The 20,344-nt window shown below is 35.8% G+C and overlaps 1 protein-coding gene across 1 annotated transcript in view; it reads right to left on the bottom strand.

Annotated features, from left to right (window-relative positions):
* Nucleotides 1–20,344, bottom strand: part of NRK (Nik related kinase) — a gene marked incomplete at both ends in the record, with an annotated part of 135,068 nt that overhangs the window by 11,316 nt on the left and 103,408 nt on the right. The window contains 9 exons of the mRNA XM_084258718.1: nucleotides 808–912; nucleotides 4,655–4,813; nucleotides 6,011–6,154; nucleotides 7,907–8,062; nucleotides 8,520–8,703; nucleotides 11,617–11,950; nucleotides 15,027–15,391; nucleotides 16,195–16,292; nucleotides 18,885–18,979. Coding sequence (XP_084114844.1) covers nucleotides 808–912; nucleotides 4,655–4,813; nucleotides 6,011–6,154; nucleotides 7,907–8,062; nucleotides 8,520–8,703; nucleotides 11,617–11,950; nucleotides 15,027–15,391; nucleotides 16,195–16,292; nucleotides 18,885–18,979 — 1,640 coding nt within the window. The remainder of the gene's footprint in view (nucleotides 1–807; nucleotides 913–4,654; nucleotides 4,814–6,010; nucleotides 6,155–7,906; nucleotides 8,063–8,519; nucleotides 8,704–11,616; nucleotides 11,951–15,026; nucleotides 15,392–16,194; nucleotides 16,293–18,884; nucleotides 18,980–20,344) is intronic.

Genomic DNA, 20,344 nt, shown 5'->3' with positions numbered 1-20,344 from the left:
TCAACATTACTGTGGAATAAATACAAAATAATCCTATTTAAGTGGGATTATGTAACATTATAAAAAGATAACAAAGACAAAAGAGTCCCAGGTTTATGAGGTGTGATTAAAAGCCATCAATACCTTAATTGTTTGGGACACTGAATGGTTACCTTAATGAAGCTGATCCATAGAAGTTCAGTTAAACCATAATAAAGGTGGAAATAGTACTGGTAATCCAAATAAGCCTAACCACCATTTCTTGCAATAGTTCTAGAGAAAAACGTGTTTAGAGTTCCAGCTTGGAAGGAATATAGACCCAGCCCTTTCCCTCCCACCCCCATCTCTTACAGTCCTAATAACTAGAGCAAAGGTTTTCTTTTCCCTATTCCTTCATTCATCCTCCATTTGGTTTCTCCTCCTACCACTATCACACATTTTCTTACCTTCCCTCTTCTCCACCCTCACCCAACTAAGAGAGAATAAGGAATTTCTCAGGTTCAAGTCACTGGGGTGACACCCAAAGCCTGTGCTTGGGGCTCTAGAAGAGAAGGTATACATATACATGCCAACTACAGGAACTAGGAGTGAGGAGTTGGTGGGGAAGTCCTCTAAGGGGGATGGTTCAGGTGTTTCCCTCACATTCTCTTTTGTGGTGCTTGTGAATTGTCTAAAAATGGGTTAAATGATAATTATTGAATTGATTTATTCAAATTACATTAACTGCAAAAGAATGCTACATATATATGTGTTCCTATATTCCAAAACGCTATTCTGTTCACATTTTCTCCAAAGAAAACCATATGATCCAAAGGAAAAAGAGAATACGTACTTTAATAGCAGTGCTTTCATCAAAAGACTTTGGTGCCCATGCATAAAGGTGAATTGTTGATTTCAAAGCAATTGCAATGTAAGTTGTTTCTTCATGTTGGACTACGACAACAAAATACAAAGTAACAATGTCACAGAGTTAATAAGAACACTCAACTATTTGTATACATAGTTGAAAATATCATATTCACAAAATAAGAGCATAGATTTAATATTTTTAGAAAAGCTGTTTGCTTACAGTTTGATGCCCCCAAAAGGTGACAAAATAGTGTTTTACAGAGTGTATGCATTAGCTTTCAAAATCACTAGAAATTGTACAATGAAAAATACAGAATATTTTGCTGAAAAGAAGTTGAAGAAGACCTATAAACATAGAACTGAACATTAAGATGGCAATAATATATAAAATGATCTAAAGATTCAGTGAATCCCTGTAAAATCCCAATGGCCTTTTATGAAAAAATGAAAACGCTGATTTCAACATTCACATGGAATTGGAAAGTAACCCAACACAGCCAAAATAATCTTGAAAGAGAACAAAGTTGCAGGATACACACTTCCCAATTTCAAAACTTACTACAAGCTCCAGTAATAGAAAGAGTATAGTAATGATATAAGGAGAGGCATATAGATTATTGGAGTAGAATTAGGAGTCTACAATTAAGTCCAGACATCTACGGTCAATGGTACCAAGACCACCTGATAGGGAAAGAACAGTCTTTTCAACAAATGTTGCTGGGACAAGTGAATATCCACATGCAAAAGAATAAAGTTGGACCCTTATAGAATATATAAAAATGAACTCAAAATGGATCAAAGACTTAAATGTGAACTAAAACTATGAAACTCTTAGAAGTAAATATAGGCATAAATCTTCATGGCAGTGGTTTCTTATATTTGACACCAAAGGCATACACAATAAAAGAAACAAATAGATAAATTTGGTTTCATCAAAATTGAAACTTCTTTGCATCAAACTTCTTGGACACTATCAAAAATCGAAGACAACCTATGGAATGGGAAGAAATATTTTCAACTCATATATGTGGTAAGGGTCTAGTATCTAGAATATATAAAAATGCTTATAATCTAACAACATAAAGATAAGCAACCCAAGGAAAATACACAAATGGTCAGCAAACATCTGCAAAGATGTGTAATAATATTAGTCAGCAGGGAAATGCAAATCAAAACTACAGTAACATGCCACTTGGTATACACTTGTATGGCTAGAATCAAAAGACAGACATCTATAAGTGTTGACAAAGATGAAGAGAAAATGGAACCCTGATATTTATGGCAATGTAAAAATGGTGTATCCATTTTGAAAAACACTCTACATAAGAAAAAAGAAAACATGCATTCTTATATACAAATGCATGTACAAAATGTTCATAAAAATGTTATTTCTAATACTTAAAAAGTGGAAAGGATGCAGATATATACACAATACATGTATAAAAATGGATACACGAAAGGTGGAATGTCAATATCATGCAATGTTATTCAGCAATAAGGAGGTACTGATACATGTTTATATGTGCTACAACATGAATGAACCTTGAACACATTATGCTAAGTGACAGAAATCTGCCATGAAGACCACATAATGCATAATCCATTTAAATAAATTGTCCAGTAATCTACAGCAAAAGAAAGTAGATTTGTGGTTACTTAGGACTGCATGGGGAATAAGGTGAATAGAGGAGGGGTGGAATGTGGAGTGACTAATAATAGCTATGGGGTTTCTTTGTGGGGGATGATGATAGATCATGGTGGTAGTTATACAACTAAAAATACCAAAAACCATTGGATTGTATGGCATTTTTGAATCATTGTATGTCTCTTACATTTTTTTCAACAAAGCTGTTTTTTTTAAGAATAAAGATATATTTAAAAGTATATGCAAGCTCGAGGCTAAACCTAGTTTTTATGGAGTATGTTGTCCTACCTGCTAGATTTACAATTTGCGCTAGAACCCTTCTTCCTTGGTTGGGACATTACTTCTGTCCTCTCTAGTCAGACTTCATCTATGACCAATAGATAAGACTTCTCTCTCACACACACCTCTCCCTTTTATTTAGCTTACTCATTCTTTTTCTTTTGCAGTATTCCCAAGTAGGTCAGAGAATGATGATTAATAAAATCCCAACAAGCAATGGAATTCTCTGTTAAGAAAACACTTCCTTATGTTTTAATATATAGCAGTAATTGGTGTCAGTCTATTCCTCTGTGGGATCTTGGAATGCCACAGAAATACCATGCAAGTATGAGAACATCACTGTCCTGAGAGAAGATGCTACTGTTCCACCTGTTAATAGGACAAGTGAATTGCTTTTTCATGAGGGCTGGGATGTGTTGAGATGGGGTCAGTTAGGACAACTAGACTTAACTGGACAAGTGAATTGCTTTTCATGAGGGCTGGGATAGGTTGAGATGGGGTCAGTTAGGACAACTAGACTTGACTAGTCCCTCCACTTTACCAAGAGTACAGATTTGCAAGATGACCATCTTTGTAAATGCTTTCTTACTGAACTGAAAAATGTGTAAGTCGGTAGGAGGCTGTTCTGCTATACAAGCTCCTCAGTTAACATCTGGGAATGTCTTTCACTCATGGATACCAAATTACATAATATGATTTGGAGGAAAGTAGTGACACATGAAACTAAAAGAAAACCACATGTTTATTTAATACCCAAGTTGTCAGATCTCCCTTTAATGGTGTATGTATATATATGCTCACACACGTGAAAACCTACCCTGGGATAGCCTATTATAAACAGTACACAAATGGTCTGTCGGGATCTAAGTATACTGCTGTAACCAACAGCATGGGATTCCAGCTAGCTCACCCAGGCCGTGAGTTCTGTTTGAAGGGGCAATTAGTAAATAGGAAAGAAGACGAAGGATGAGTGTAGAAGGGATTTGCTTCAGAAATGGAAAAGGCTGACATACTACTACTTCCCAGCTGTTGACAGCTGAGAGCAGGATTCTGAGACCTTGGAGTTGTTACTCCATTTCACAGTTGTGACAATACTCTAAGCAGACAGAAAATATTTAGCAAGTATACTCATGAATATCAACAATGTGAGCCAGAGGCAGCAAACCACAAAATAATTTACTTTTTGATTAATTGTAAATTTTCCTGGTCAGTATTAAAAGGGATTTTCTCATTTAAAAAATGGAGGGTTGCGAAGCTGCCCGCAGCCTCTGCAGCACTGGTTCAATCCCCGGCTGCTCCCCGGCCACCGGAGTAGGGTCCCACATGGCCCGCAGACCTCTCCTGCCTCCCGCTGCTCCCCTCAGCAGTGTACTTCTGCCCTTCTGCCTGCTCTGCTCCCTGCTCTGGCTCTGGTGAATTCTCTCACCCTCCAGCGCTTCTGACTGTACCCAGTGCTTGTATAAATAAATACAAATAAATCTTTAAAAAAATGGAGGGAATTATTACATGTTTATACTTAATTGCTATTCCAAAGAAAGACAACAGCATATGAATCTCCTTGTAAGTTACTGAAGACACACTAAGAACATTTATATAGTTGAAGTTATGTAGAGGCAGGAAGAAATTATTGGTTCATCTTGAGTATTTAGAGTGACTGGTAATGGGGAAAAAAAGGTGAGAAAGCAAACCAAATATAACCTCAATATCTTTTCAGTCAATAAATATTATCTAAGTAACAGACATGATCGAGGCATAAAAGATGTCTCAATGAAATTCTCTTGTTCTTGCACATGCAGTTGTAAGTTCCTTCCTTCCTCTACTCTGCATGTCACAACTATGTGCTTTGCCAAATGGAGGGAAGTAAACTTTCCATATCCATAGTAAACATGAAGTGAGACTTACGGACACTGAAGTGTTCACAGCCTGTCAACTTATCGATAGCTTTGCAGGCTTCCTCTGTCTTTAGCATTTCCTCCTGTCTTCTTTTGCTTTCTGGATCATCATTCAAAATCTTGTTCCTCAGCCAGGTCAAGTGATACACCCGGAGTCTGTTCTTATGGCCTGAGAGATTAAAACAAACAAACAAACAAAGATAGAGTGTTTTTATTCAGTCTATTTTTTTCATCAATTAGAAGAATAGAAAAGTGAAGTCTTTGGCCTTTTTAACCAAATCTTGTCATTAAAATAAAAAGCACTTTGGGCCTCCCCTGGTGGCGCAGTCGGTTTAGTGCTGCGCTGTGAAGCTGTCCGCAGCCCCTGCAGTGTTGGTTTGATCCCGGCCGGTGAGGATTCCCCCATGGCGCAGCAGACCTCTCCTGTCTTGGCCCGCTGCTCCTCTCAGCAGTGTATTTCAGTCAGTCTGCCTGTTCTGTTCCCCGCTCTGTCTCTGGTGAATCCTCTCACCCTCCCGCGAGTCTGGCCTATACCCCAGTTCTTGTATAAATAAATAAATAAATCTTAAAAAAATAAAAATAAAAAGCACTTTGGAAAAGGACATTGCATCAGTCTTTCCTTTAGAAATTGGAAATATGATGGCAAAGTCTCTCTGATCTCTCACTTCTAATAGTCAAAGTGCCTCGCAGCTACCTACTTCTTTGGGACAGTTTAAGACTGTCTCTATGCAGGCAACAATTACTATTCATTCATTTGTACCTAAGCTTTTATCTAAGTCATGAACCTTCTGAAATTCAGAGACACACAGCTATCCCTGATCATGTGCATACATGAGAGGGATGTGTGATGTCTGGACCATCAATAAGGATCAGTGGGGCGGGGGTGCTTTTTCATTCCAGCATACTTACAAAATAATTAAATAGTTTTAATATTTTTTTCTCAAGCTATTCTTGTTACAGACCCTGTCAATAGGTGCTTATGATAAGACTGTGCCAGGGACAATAGAGTCTCATTTTACCCAATTATTGTATACATTGTTCGAGTGGTCGTGTGTGCACTTGGGTGGGTGACATTGTGAGCTGTGATGTTACAGGTGCTTATTACAGAAAACAATGACATAGTGTTTCTTCTAACTGACCTGGGTTAGTTGCATTACAATCACATACAAGACACTGAAAGAGGGTCTGAAGTTAGTTTAAATTGTAAATAGGTAAGAAAATATGGGAAGGAAAGTCTGGTGTCCCAGTTAAAGGTTATATTTAAAGTGCTTTCCTATGAAATCTTTCACCTGGGAAAATCTTTAACCCAGTTTGCAACCTAATTAGTCTGCATAATTGCTCAGCTAATTTTAGTTCTCAGACAAACCGGAGATGGTAATCAGCAAATTGAGTGGCTCTACAACTTGAATCTGACGGAATGGCCTTCGTTTTATGAGTTTAGTAATTTCTGCCTTTCCGCTTCTGTCCATCAGATACAGATTAGATCGGGTCCCCAACAGCAAATTCACTCCTGTTTGTATAGAAAAAGAAAAGTGCTAAATTAGCTCAAATTACATTTTTGTAATTGAATTTATATTAATATATTTTTGCTCCTGCAGCATGCTAATCTATATAAAGGTGACTTTTCATCCTTTTCATCATTTTGGGCTAACATTAACTTCACTCTGTGTAACAATGAACTCTAAGCCGAAAAAATTTTACTGAAATACATTAAATAACAGAAGCTAATACTGTCTGGGAATATTCTACTGACTGGAGTTTGGTGTGCCATCACACAAACAGAAACACACACACACATACATACATACACACATATCAATAAACTTTAATGAAAGTTACTAGTAGACATTAAGGATATCTAGCACATACAAACACTTCAATTCAGTTAGTTTCTGATTTCTTACTATAACTAATGGTTTAATGTTTTAAAAATAATTATATATAAATTGTTTTTAAATTGAGTGATTCTGTGTTCATGCACATATTTAAAAACTTACATTGCTAAATGTCTATGAAATTAGATCCTACTTTCATATATCTAAAATCCTACTCTTGTTATTTGTCTGGGGCTCTATTCATGCAAATATAAGCACTACTTAAAGACTAAATGAGAAGAGTGAAATAGAAGATTGAACTAAATTTAGAATATATTTCAAACCACTGTGGGATTTTCCCCCATAACTTGAGACACAGGAGAAAATCAGCAAAGTAATATAAGAGTCAGTATTTCTGTGATGTCCCTCTATTTGGAGAATATTTGTGCTCCATGGGTATAAAAAGGAAAGGCATGTGTCTCTGCCCTCACTTTCTCCCACTCTGTCCTTTAGCAGTTCTCTAAATAATGGACGATGGCAGGTTTAGGAACATCTTTCCCCCCAGAGGGGACTCAAGGAGGGAGGGGAAGTACAATCAATTCTGACTGTAATCTTTTATTTTTCTAAACTCTAAAAATAAGTTAGTAAACACTAGCTACATCTGAGTGGTTGCCGGACTGAAATGGTAACAGCAAACTTTGCTTTCTTTTTAACTGACACATTAGCAGAAGAATTTTGAGGACGACATTTTTTTTTCCTGAGATGTTCAATACATGTCAGTATAATGTTTGCTACACTGATCTATTTTAAATTTAAAATTCTGTTCCCTGTTCAAGCATATTAAGCAAAATCTATGAAATTGCACGTGGGAAGTTGGCGTTTACTCTGGATTTCTCCCTTCCTGATGTTTGTTTATTCTGTTCTATTTATGATTCAGACTGGCTTAAGGTAAAACACTGTCTTAGCACTGATGATGAGGTTATAATTCTTCTGGAACAAAAGATTGGAAAAATTTATTAATGTTAAGAAATTATAGGCTTTTTCTCTACAAATCTTCAAGATTATTTAAAAGGAAGAACTTGCAGAAATCTTTCTTGTACTATCTTATTAGGTCTTGTATACTGTACACTACCCTAAATTAAAAATACTAACTTCAATGTCAAATAATCATAACCCAGTTTTATACCTTAACTAAGTTAATTTATGTTAAAAAGAAAAATAGCATAAAAAGGAAAGGGCGTGCCAATTCAAATATCAAACTTCATTAAGTGAAAAAAATCAGCAAAATAAGGAATTAACTACTATGCATATGTACATTTTTTTGTTTGGTGGTAATGGTTTAGTAACAGCAATAAATGTTTTACATCTATGATTTTTTTCACAATTTTGCTGCACAGATAAAAATATGTTCTTTAAAAACACAACACAGTTTTAAGAACGCAACTCACCCCACAAAGAACCACAGCAGATCTCAGAAGTGAATTCCTTTTCATACATGTGGATTAGTGGTTTTTTACATGTAGGAGAGACATACAGTGGGTTAACATTGACTTCAGAGGGTTGCTCAGGTGATTTCTCAGGTACTTCCACTAATCCAGCATATACTGTGAAGAAGTGAGGGAAGAGAGTAAGAGAAATTACTAGTCTATACCATGTACACCATATATGTTTCAGTGTTTCTGCAAGTGAGGTACAGCCTAGAAAAGTTCCTTTTCTTTTACTGACTTTTATTTTTTACTGGCGATATCATTTCTGCAACATGTAACACAAATCATGATGGTTAAAATACATTTCTGAATATGAATGTATTTCTACTTACTGTGACTAGATTACCAAAAAAGAGAAGAAAAACTCAATGAAGAAATCAGTTCCTTAATCGTAGTTCACTTTAGGTGCCATAAAAATCAGGGAAAAGTAGATATTTTAAAAGCATCTATCTACCTGAATTTATATCAACTCAATATCTGAATAACTTGACTCTTTTCAGATTGTGACCCAGTAGTAAAACACTTTCTTTAGTATGTGAACAGACTCCAACATTTGGATATTAAACACACTTACAGATGGCACTGGCAAAGTCAGCATTTGCAGTCCCAGAACCATTGGATGGAGACGAGTAGCTGGCAGAAAATCCTGACACCGTTGATACCTCTGATATGTCCATACTGTCACTCTCGTCACCAGGTGCTGCGAGTGCAGGGCCCAAGGCAATGGCATTTGAAGCCTCACTTTTACCACCTGACACCTAAAAGAAGATTGAAAATTGATGTTGACTCTATTAGCAGATTAACAGTGAGAGAAACATATGCATGGAGGTCATTTGAGAGAGTGAAATTTGTAACATTAATAATTCTGCACCTTTATAAAATCCATTTACCAGAATTCAGCAATGTTATCAGAAGAGAGAGAACTAACCTCTGTTGAGACGATGTTGGAGAAGAAATACAAGGAGCTTAAATCCCTGGATATACAGTTTGGGGCCTACCATTTGTAGAATATTGTGCACCAGGTGCTATTTGTCTTCTTAATTGTATATCATTGTGAATCTTTATAATAAAATCAAAGGTAAATACAATGACCTCCATTTTACTTATAAGGAAACTAAAGGTTAGAGAAGTTAAATCATTTAATTTAGGATCACAGAGATGATTAGGGGAACCAGAGTTTGAAGCCAAAGTTTGATTTCAAGACTTATATTCAGCTATCATTGTGGAGGTATCAATTTCATTTTATCAAGTGACAAAGATAGTAATGGAAAATAAAACACAAATTCAAGAGTTTGAACAAGCTTCATTGAAAATCTATCCTACTTCTATGAACTTACAAAGAAATTCAAGTCACAAAATGCCAAAATGTGACAGAACTCATGTGAGATGCCTTATCATGTTGGAAATCATACCATTTTTGGTAAGCCTGTCTCTTGATAAGCATTTTTTTTGTGTCTAAACAGTGATTCTTGCCTTTGAAGAGGTGCAATCCCTACCAAAGACTTGTTTTTATGACCTTTCCAACCACAAAAATATTGTATAGCAACTTGTCCTTTCTCAACTAAAATGAAATAAAGATTCATTCACTCTGTAAATTTCAGAAACATTCATTGAGATAACTGGAGATACTCAGGGGTGCTATGAAAACTATGATGACACACCCTGTTTTCAGGTCTTTAATTAAGATAGTAGGTAAACTGGTGGGCAGATAGGTAGACAGATGATAGATGGGTAGGCAGGTAGGCAGGTAGCTAGAGAGACAGAGAGACAGACAGATAGATAGAACCTACATCCTTTTTTGTTTAAGATTTATTTATTTATTTATACAAGCACTGGGTACAGTCAGAAGTATTTATTTATACAAGCACTGGGTACAGTCAGAATTCTGTGACAAAATTCAACAGAGCCATAGCGGGGAACAGAACAGGCAGACTGACGAAATACACTGCTGAGGGGAGCAGCGGGCACGGCAGGAGAGGTCTGCGCACCATGTGGGGCCCTCACAGGTGGCCGGGGATTGAACCGGCGCTGCAGACGCTGTGGGCAGCTTCGCAGCCCAGCGCTCAAAACCGCTGCGCCACCAGGGGAGGCCCTAGAACATAGATCCTTTTCTACTGATACTGCTTTCCCATTGGACACCATGTAGGGAATTTCCTTCCTCCCTTTTTCTTTCTTTCCTTCCTTTTTTATTCCATAATTATTGTGTGCCTTTCAAAACCAAACTCTAGGTTGAAACACGGGATTTGGTGAGCGGGTAGAGAAAAGTAATCAAGGGTAACTCCTACCTTTTAAGAATTCACAATCTAGTGTGTTGGAAAAGCCAGTAAACAAATGATTAAATTACAGTGTTGTAGTTACTGAAATCAAACTATGGGGAACATGCTTGTAACCACTGGGGAAGGGACATATCATCCTGCCTTGGGAAGTCAAAGATAATATGTGAGTTGCATCATGAAGAATGCTAGCTCACCAAGTAGTGAAAAGGTGAGGAAACAGCTTTACAGAGAGAGGAAATGACTTGCACAAGCCCACTAATTCACAAAAGAACATGGCACCTTTTAAGTCAGTTTCTGTGATATCAGACAATAGTGCGGTTAAGTAAATTGGTATGATCCTTTTTCTGTCTGAAATCTCACCTGTGTTTTCAGATAGCCATTTGTAAAGAATTAGTTCAAACACCACATGCTTCAGGAAATCTTCTCTTAGTAATTCCCATTGATCTAGCACCTGTGAAGCTACTTGAATATTTCTAAACCTATTTCTAGTCAGTAAACATTTTTGTGAATGAGAAGATCATTGTCTAAACACAGGAAATTATTTCTATTTAATTTTTATGTGTTAATAGTTCCTCAAAAAGTTAAAACAGAAGCTAGAAATTCTACACTAACAATTCTACATTTAGCAATTCTACTCCTAGGTACATAGGACTAAGTATATAGTAAAAATAATTAAAAACAGGGACTCTAAAAACATACTTGTACACCAATGTTCACAGAGAATTATTCATGAACTATAGCCAAAAGGTAAAAGCAACCCAAGTGTCCACCAACAGATGTGATATATTCATACTATGGAATATTACACAGCCTTAAAAAGAAAAATTCCAATATATGCTACAACATGGATGAAACTTGAAAATATGCCAAGTGAATAAGCCAGTCATGGAAGAATACATATTTCATGATTCCACTTATATAAGGATGTAAGGTGTCTGGACAGGGAGGAGAAAAGGGGTTACCAGATACTGAGGGGGGCAATTATGAGGGAATAATTGTTTGTTTGGGATGATGAATGCTGGTAATCATTGTTCAACATTGTGAATTTACTTAATTCACTGAATTGTGCCCTCAAAAAAATTGTGCCCTCCATTTACAGTGGAAAAATGGTACCTTATGCTTATTTTTCGACAATGAAAACTTCCCAGGAAAAAAAAACTGTATGTGTTAAGACACTATCCCAAACATGTGATCTGGGTGATCTTAGCAAACAAAGAAGATATTTTTTCATATCAAAATTTGAATAAAGATTTATCTATAGCTAGAATTAAAAAATTTTCACGCTATGGGATAGTAATTTAGAGTACATTTGGAGCGGCTGAAAATGTAACATATCATGTAAAGAAACACATTCACAAGGAGAGAAAATATTCTCATTTTCAAATTGTGAATTACCTCCTGTTGATGTCCAAAGTCCTGAGATGCTGCTCTCTCCAATCCCAGATCATCTATCTCTGAGCCATTTTCTCCATTGAGTTCAAGGGCTTCACTTTCTTCATTGGTTCCACTAGCTCCCTTGCCTCCATCACCATCCATCCCTCTTCTTCCACCATCTATATTGGCTCCTTGTCCTTCCTGCTCTCCAATCGCTGCACTGACCCCACTGGCTGCACCGTCTCCTTGGCTTCTTCTGTTTCGGTGACTTCCATAGTTGCTGCAGGATCCTTCTCCTCCATCATTTCCATTTCTACCATCTTGCTTGCAGCTTTCATCATTGCCATAGCCTGGCCTGATAATAAGATCCAATTAATGACAGAAAGCCACCCAACAAAAACACACTCGAAAGTCAGCAGATGAAACAGAATTAGTATGCATTTTACACATATGTAGTATTTCCAGGCATGTTTTTACTTTGTGTGAACACTACCAGTAAGATATAGTTAAGAAAATGCCTTTACATCCTGTCAGTCTTAAATACTGAACTAACACCATAGTCACTGTCAATTCCATGGCTGCATCTGGATGGCAGATGGAAGAAAATTTGCATCCTTTATTAGGAACATATGTTAGGTGAGTAGCAAGAATATGTTTTTATTTTTCTTAAAGAATACACTACTTCATGCATTAGCAACTTCACAGCCACATAAATGATTAAGTCCATTATTTTGGATCAACCAGAACATATTTAACTAATTCTTGAAATATATATCTAATTTGCTCATTTTAAAATGTGCCTTGAGGCAGACCAGGCACTCATAAGAGTGTGCCTGAGACTGGACATGCAGGGAGTGTGTCCCGCATCACCATTTTAGAACAGGGACATTTCTTCAGTAAAGACTGCCTGCAGAAGGCTCCCTCAGGAGCCAGAGGTGAGCCGGGGAAGTTCGCCCACACCAGAACACCTCTGGCCTGCAGTCCAAGCCCAGAGGGGGAGAGGGAACCCACCGCAGGGGCAGACCAGGAGCACAGGGGAGTGTGTCCCCACATCGGCATTTTAGAACAGGGACCTTTCTTCAGTAAAGACTGCTTGAAACTGACAGATGGCTCCCGGAGGAGCCAGAGGGGAGCAGAGAAGCTCACCCAAGATGCCGGCCAGTCCCAGCAACACAGTGTCCCAACGCATACGGCAAATTAGAAAACAGACAGTAGGGAGTAGAAGAACCACACGCAACATGGCAATGAAACACTACGTGATTTGCACATCAAAGACATCTTTACAGATACATCACCCAAAGCAGTGATAGTGAAGGCAAAGATAAACAGCTGGGAGTACATCAAATTAAAGAGCTTCTGCACAGCAAAAGAGACAATAACAAAAACAAAGAGAAACCCCAATGACTGGGAGAACATTTTTGCACCCAACACTAATGATAAAGGACTGATCACAAAAATCTGCAAAGAGCTGATGAGACTCAACAACAACAAAGAAAATAACCCAGTCAAAAAATGGGCAGAAGAGCTAAAAAGAAACTTCTCTGAAGAGGAAATGCAAATGGCCAACAGGCATATGAAAAAATGTTCAACATCACTTGTAATCAGGGAAATGCAAATCAAAACTACCATGAGATACCATCTCACACCAGTGAGAATGGCACATATTAAAAAAACTAGCAACAACAAATGTTGGCGAGGTTGTGGAGAAAAAGGAACTCTCCTGCACTGTTGGTGGGAGTGCAAACTGCTCCAACCACTATGGAGAACTGTGTGGAGATTTCTTGACCTACTAAAGATAGAGCTTCCATATGATCCAGCAATTCCACTCCTAGGTATTTACCCAAAGGACACAGAAACATCAATTCCAAAGAGCACCTGCACCCCTATGTTTATAGCAGCACTATTTACAATAGCTAAGCTTTGGAAACAGCCCAAATGCCCAAAAATAGATGACTGGATCAAGAAGATGTGGTACATATATACCATGGAATATTACTCAGCATTCAAAAAAGATAAACACATGCAATTTGCAGCAGCATGGATGGCACTGGAAGGGATCATGCTCAGTGAAATAAGCCAAAAAGAAAAAGAAAAATACCGGATGGTCTCACTCATAGCAGGAATCTAGAAAACTTAAATAAGGGACCAGGAAAATGAATAACTATAAGAAAGTGAAAATCAAAATCAACAAAAAACTATGAACCAGAGACACTTTTTGGGTGGTGGGGGGCGGGAGGAGAGGGATTGGGGTCAGAATGGGGGGGTTGCAATTGTATGGGGAATATAAAAATAAAATTTATTATAAAAAATAAAATTAATAAAAGATAAAAAAAATAAATAAAATGTGCCTTGATTTTCTAACATGTATTGACTGCTTTGTTACAGAGTCCCATCGATTGCTTACTAGTACCAGAAGGAAGTTCAATAATATAGATCTCATTAACCTAATATAGTCACTTAATGAGTTGCTAAGAACAACAAACTTAACAAAATGTCCTAATGATCTGCAAAAGACAACATTAAACATGTGCACCTATGGTAATTTTAAAATCATATGTATTTGACTACAAGAAAATCCTGGTAGATTTTCTTTAGTTGGCAAAAAAGAAAAAAAAATACTCAATGACAGTCTGTTCTGTCATGTATATTCCCCCATAAAATTATTTGAAAAGTAATAGAATATATAGACTCCACTCTTAAAAGCAAACATTTCTCTCATTCCCATCCCCGCAATATTGTCTTTTAACAAGTCTTCTTTGAAAGTTGAGTAAATACAGGTCATGAGTATCTGTAAATAAGAACATACTCATTTAGAGCAGGAACAAGAAACTACACAGAGAGCAAACAACTGGTGGCATGCCAAAAACACTACTTCATTAAATACTACTGGGCAACTACTCTGTAAGAAGATAAAATTGAATGAGTACGACTTTAGTTACCACAGTTTTCAGAATTCCAAGAATATTTCTGTTAGTAAAAAATGGAGCCTAAAATATCAAGTGAGAGTCAAGTTTGTAATTAATTTTTCTCAGTAAATGTAGGATTTTGCTCAAAATTACCAGGACTTCATTTTATAGTTATTAAGAAGCACACCACTTAGTTGTACCATTCCTTACACTCATTGCAGTTTTACAGAGGAGGATAATTCAGCAGCATTAATTTTAACAGCAACATCCAAGTAATTCCAGTTATAAATACAGTTATATAATATTCAGACACTTGAATACTAAAAAATTATATAATGTACCAAAATGTAAAATTAAGTATACTGTATTAAAACAATTTAAAACCTATTATTGAAAAACAACCTTTTAATCAATGTGCACATGCAATTCATTTACCCTCTGGGTAACACATTTTGAAAGTAAACTCAAGATATAAATAGTTCTGCAATTATAAACATGGATAGTGCAAGTAATCCAGAAACCAACCTTGGCCAAATAGGAGCATATTCATGATTATTGTCTTCATCATCAACAGCCTCATCATTGTTACCGTCATCATGGTCTTCACCAACATCATCAGCCTGGTCAGTCTGGTTATTCAAATCATCATGGCCATTATCATGGTCATAAGTATCCTCATAAACATCATTAGAATCATCATCACCACCATCAGTATTAGCACCAGCATCATAGAGTTCAACATAATCACCATCCTCTTCAGGTGGCTGAATGACATGTGCAGGAGTCAGCCAATCACTCCGGAAGATTTCAGAGAGTGCATTATAGCCCACCCATTCATTTGTCAAGTAAACGGGGGGTGATATTTTTCCTACTTTAAATCCATCTGGAACCTGTGTGCACAAGAAAGATTAATGTAGTTTCTAGTAGCCTTTCAATTTCTTCCAGATTGAAATGAAAGAAAATTGAAATGAAGATGGTCATTCATTTAGATAGAGCCAACAATTTTGTGAGGATAAGATAATAAAACTTAAACATCAGACTATGATTATTAAAGGCTTTTCTTGATCACACAAGCCCAAATTTACTCACTTTGTTTTTTATTACCCCTATTGGTCTAGCCTTTTATTATGTTTTTATTGAGGTGACATTGGTTGACAAGATTGTATATGTTCTGAGGTATAAGTTCACACGTCTTCAGATGTATGTCACCACCCTACACTGACAATATGTGTCATATAGCAAACTTTGAACAACCTAGAAGTGATGCATGTGTGGTAGGGTAGAAGTAATTACAAAGGTAAAAAAAATGGAAAATGACATTTATTTTTCACTGTATGTTTTATGCATTGTCTCTTCGTCCAAGAAATGTCATTGGACAAAAACTATGCATCTTAGTCTCTACTTAATATGAAACTAGTTGCTACAAATATTTTTCTACCATTCCTCTGTCAAATATGTTATGATACAAAAATGTGAAAATAAAATATTTTATGATCAATTAAATATTTTTCCATCTCAAGTTTAATTTCTATATTTTATATTCTATATACTCATATTGGAATGAAACTTCATCTTTAAAATTTTAAAAATAAACACTTCAACCTTTCCTTTACAAAAAGAAGAAAATATATATGTAAGCCAAAAGAGGTTGAAAATTAAAAACAGACACAAATGTCTTAAAATGGAAACCTACATGGACATCAACCAGCAGCTTCTGATCAATTGTAGAATAAGGAGGTGAGGACTGGGACCTCCTTCCAGTCACAGGGCTCTCTTCTTCAGAAGAAGATTCTGTGGAATATTAGTAACAAAAAGATATTTGTAACAGTGGTGATCACAGCCATAGCCCTCACTTATACAGACTGCCGGTTCAAGTCCTTGGTATTTTTCTTGAAGCCTCTTGGGATTCCATTAAGGAAATATCACCTGATAAGTTCTTATGGGGCAAGGATCTTTGTAATTTTCATTTTTCAGAAATTTTTATATATGTAGTAATTAATAAACAAATTTAAACAAGATCATTACATACAAGATCAAGATATAAAGTCAAATGAACAATTAAAAACAAAATTTAAAATAATATACCATCAACAGTTTCTGTTGTCACAGTAACAGGCTCAGTTTGTTCTGTCTATAGACCTACATGGCTTTCCTGTTTTCAATATTAACTGTACAGTTTATAAATATTTGTCTGTGAAACTAAGTACACAGTAACTCTGGTAGCCTGATAGTTCAGTTAAAAAAAAAATGTATAAAGAATACAGAAAGCTGGATGGTGCCAATGTAATCCTTTACTAGCCAGTAGAAAAAGAGGCCAACAATGCATTAGAAAATGCTAAATCAGTCAAAACTCAAGAGAACAGTTGACTCTGCAATCTTAGTCCCCCAATTTCCAACCAATGATATATTCTCAAGTATTTGAATACAGTTGGAGAGTTAACAACTGAAGACAGACAAAACTCCACCCTTTTACAGCTAGGAATCTTTCTGCAGTAATGGAAATGTTTCATACCTTCATTGTCCATTATAGTCACACTTGTCTATTGAGTGTTTGAAATATAGCTAGTGTCCCTAAGGGGTTGACTTTTCAATTTAATTTAATTCAATTTTAATTTTACCTTTAATTTTAATAGCTACACATGACAAATTGCTCTCGCAATGCATAGATGAATTCCACAGTGTGAAATTTTAATGCAAATTTAAATTTAAAATGCAAATTTATCTGGATTGGATGTCTGAGTTTGATATTGAGATCCAGGGATACTACTTAACAGACTCAAAAATCAAGTAGATCTGGGTGTACTTAGAAAAAGTTTCACTAAGGGGAGACCCAAGTCCTTGTTTATTGTTTTTGTGTGCTTGGATTTTTAAAGGTTAATAGCACTATTCCTTTTTTATTTTCAGTGTTTGTATATACAGTCAAAGTATAGATACTACAACTACAAAAAGCATGTATGTGCAAACACCGCTATCTTTTGAGAATATTACACTGAATACATACTATAATTTGTATCTGCATCTTCTGACGCTATTATGCTTTTCCCACTTATTATTTTCTGCAGGAAACTGCTTTCTCTAAGTCTATTGGTGTGTTATCAGACTAAATAAGAATCTGAGAGTCTGAGGCAAACTTGTAGCAAGGTGCTTTGATTTTCTGCATGATGAATTATGCAATCTCATGGGAACTTCGAATGGTCTATGAAGTACACACAATAAAATAATAGAATTTTAGAGCCCAAAAGAACTTTCGCTTTTATGCACACAGAAGCTATCCCCTCCCCCCTCCCACCACTGGTCATGATTCTCTGGAGCCTAATAGAGAATATTCTTATTTCTAAAAATGGAAATGTGAATAAACCTTAAAATTGTAGTTATTTCCCTGTATTAGCAAATTTTGCCCTAGTAAAAACACAAGGAAACGATTCTGGGGGAAAAAAATCCTAAAGTTGTCTTCATTCTTCACAAGATAATATTTCTCCATTAGGGGACACTACTATTTAAAAGAATGTTGCTATTATCTGAGTCTCCTCAGAATAAGAATGGGGTTTTTAAGTTCAGGTCTCCAAATATCTATTTTCATAAAGTATATATAGCTATATATTCTTTTTATTATTAACACTTTAATAAAATCTGCATGGTACATTTTTACAGATGACCTGGGGACTCAATCAGGCATTTTATTCTTGCTTAATTTACTTGAATAGCTTAAAGGTAGATAATGTCAGAGTTTATAATTCAAAGTGCAACTTTTGGCTTTGTTCACACTAATTAAAAGCTGCACAGAACTACAATTTATCAGAACTCTCTCAAAAGCACATCTTAAAACACTTGTCTGATGTTTATATCATCATTTGTGAGGTTTTTTATAGGAATTTATTGATTGATTTCTCATGTGCTTTGAGTAAAAATATCAATTTGCAACACATAGGGATGCGTATGAGGTACTTAATATATCCTACTTCAAGGAAGTGGAGTAACAAACTGATGAATAAAACACACACCCACAACTGCTCCATCTAATATTCCACTATTTTAAAGATGACCTATAAATTTTATACTGTTGGAAAGGCCTCTCCCAAGTTCCTTTCCCATATTTTTCACACATGGTACAGAAACTAAATAAAATTGATACCTTTTTCCTCTCTAGGCACATTCCTAAGTACTACCCAAGTGAAAGAAGAAACTTCAGAAAAGTAACTTTCCATTTCTCAAAGGCTACCACTGACTACCCAACTGCCAAATCCAATGGCCTCCTGGTCTTAATTCTACTTGGCCTTCCTAACACTTTTGATTCATTCCTTCTTAAAATTCTTATTTGACTTCTGCAGTATAAATTGTTAAACATTAACAATTTGACTGCTAAAAATTTGTGCTTTGAATCACCTGATGGTGCTGGACAATTTTGAGGATTTTGAGAACTCCTCTGTCTGATGTCAATGGGCTTCTGAGCTTGTTCCAAAAGAGACCGATGAGGAACACTAATGAAAAAACAGAAAAGCATGTGCCATGTCCTAACATTCATAAAGGGAATGCACAACTCAACATCAAGACCAACAAAAAAAGCTTTAAGTTACGGGTATATATGAAACCGAAAAGAATTAGAACTTAAGTAACACTTTACAGTTTCCATTTCCCCCCAAACCCGCTTTTACCTAGAACAGAGAAACAATTCCCCAAATATAAAAAAGTATTTCATATCACATCTTTCCTTCACATGTCAGATTAACTTCTAAAAGTTCCTATGAACTTTCTTTAAGCTAATATTTGGACATTATTATTAACTAGGTAACATAGTGATGAACACAATTGAAAAGAATATGTGAGGATTTTAACCTGTTAAGCTAAGTTATTGTGTCAAATTTACTACCATTATCATCCGGATTGCAGATGCTTATAATTCATGTTTTTTAATGTCTTATTCCTGTCTTACAGAAAGAGATGGATGAACAGAGAGATGGATGAACACTTTAGTTTTTACTATTCAAATTCAGGGAATATTAAAAAAGTTGCTTGGGGCCAGTTCTGCAAAATTTTACAGTTGTTTTGGAGTTTCTCTATAGGAAGGACTTTGGTTATATAGGCTTGGAAGAGATAAGAATCTTTTCTATGGTCCCAAATTTTGGAAAAGAGTCATATTTCATTTAAATTAATTTTATAAATTTAACTATATTTAAATTAAATTTTCTATTTGTAAATTAAAAATCCTTTTGTAACTTGAACAACCAATTACAATTCAATGATACTGATTTCAATATACTGAATTTTATTAAAGTGATAACCTATGATGCCAAAAAGAAGATATTCAAAACTCAACTGGGGTCTTCCTTTGTAATTAGAAGAACCACGATATTCACTCATTAAGTGCAGAGGAAGAGAAATTTCCAGTCTTGCTTTCCAAGATTTCTGCACACCAGTTAAATATATGGGATTTTAAAAGGTGATGAGGTAGGAATGTACAGACTGTCCGGTATCTTGAGTAAAGTAAGTGCTCAATAAATATTCACTGAATGACCGAATGAATGATGCAGGCTAAGATCTCTTCATTGTGAGTTGGGGTTGGAGGAGGATATGATTTTCAAGTAAAGTCTACATTAATGTGTTATATTTGAAAGCTATTTGAATTTGCATATATCATAAAACATGAAACATGATATCTGAAAACTACTAAAAATTACCAATATTACAGAGATTGAGAAATACAGTGACTAGTATAAAATATCACATTGTATATTTTATTCAGTCTCAGATTTGATCTTCCTATGGATCATTTTGTACTTAGCCATTCTGGATATTATCTTCTGAGGTTAGGGACTATGTGTGTTTTTCATCATGTAGTACCCGAT

Source organism: Talpa europaea (genome assembly GCF_964194135.1).
Source record: "Talpa europaea genome assembly, chromosome: X".
Lineage (NCBI taxonomy): Eukaryota > Metazoa > Chordata > Mammalia > Eulipotyphla > Talpidae > Talpa > Talpa europaea.
The sequence above is the reverse complement of the archived record's forward strand: the minus strand, read 5'-3'. Positions and strand labels throughout refer to the sequence as shown.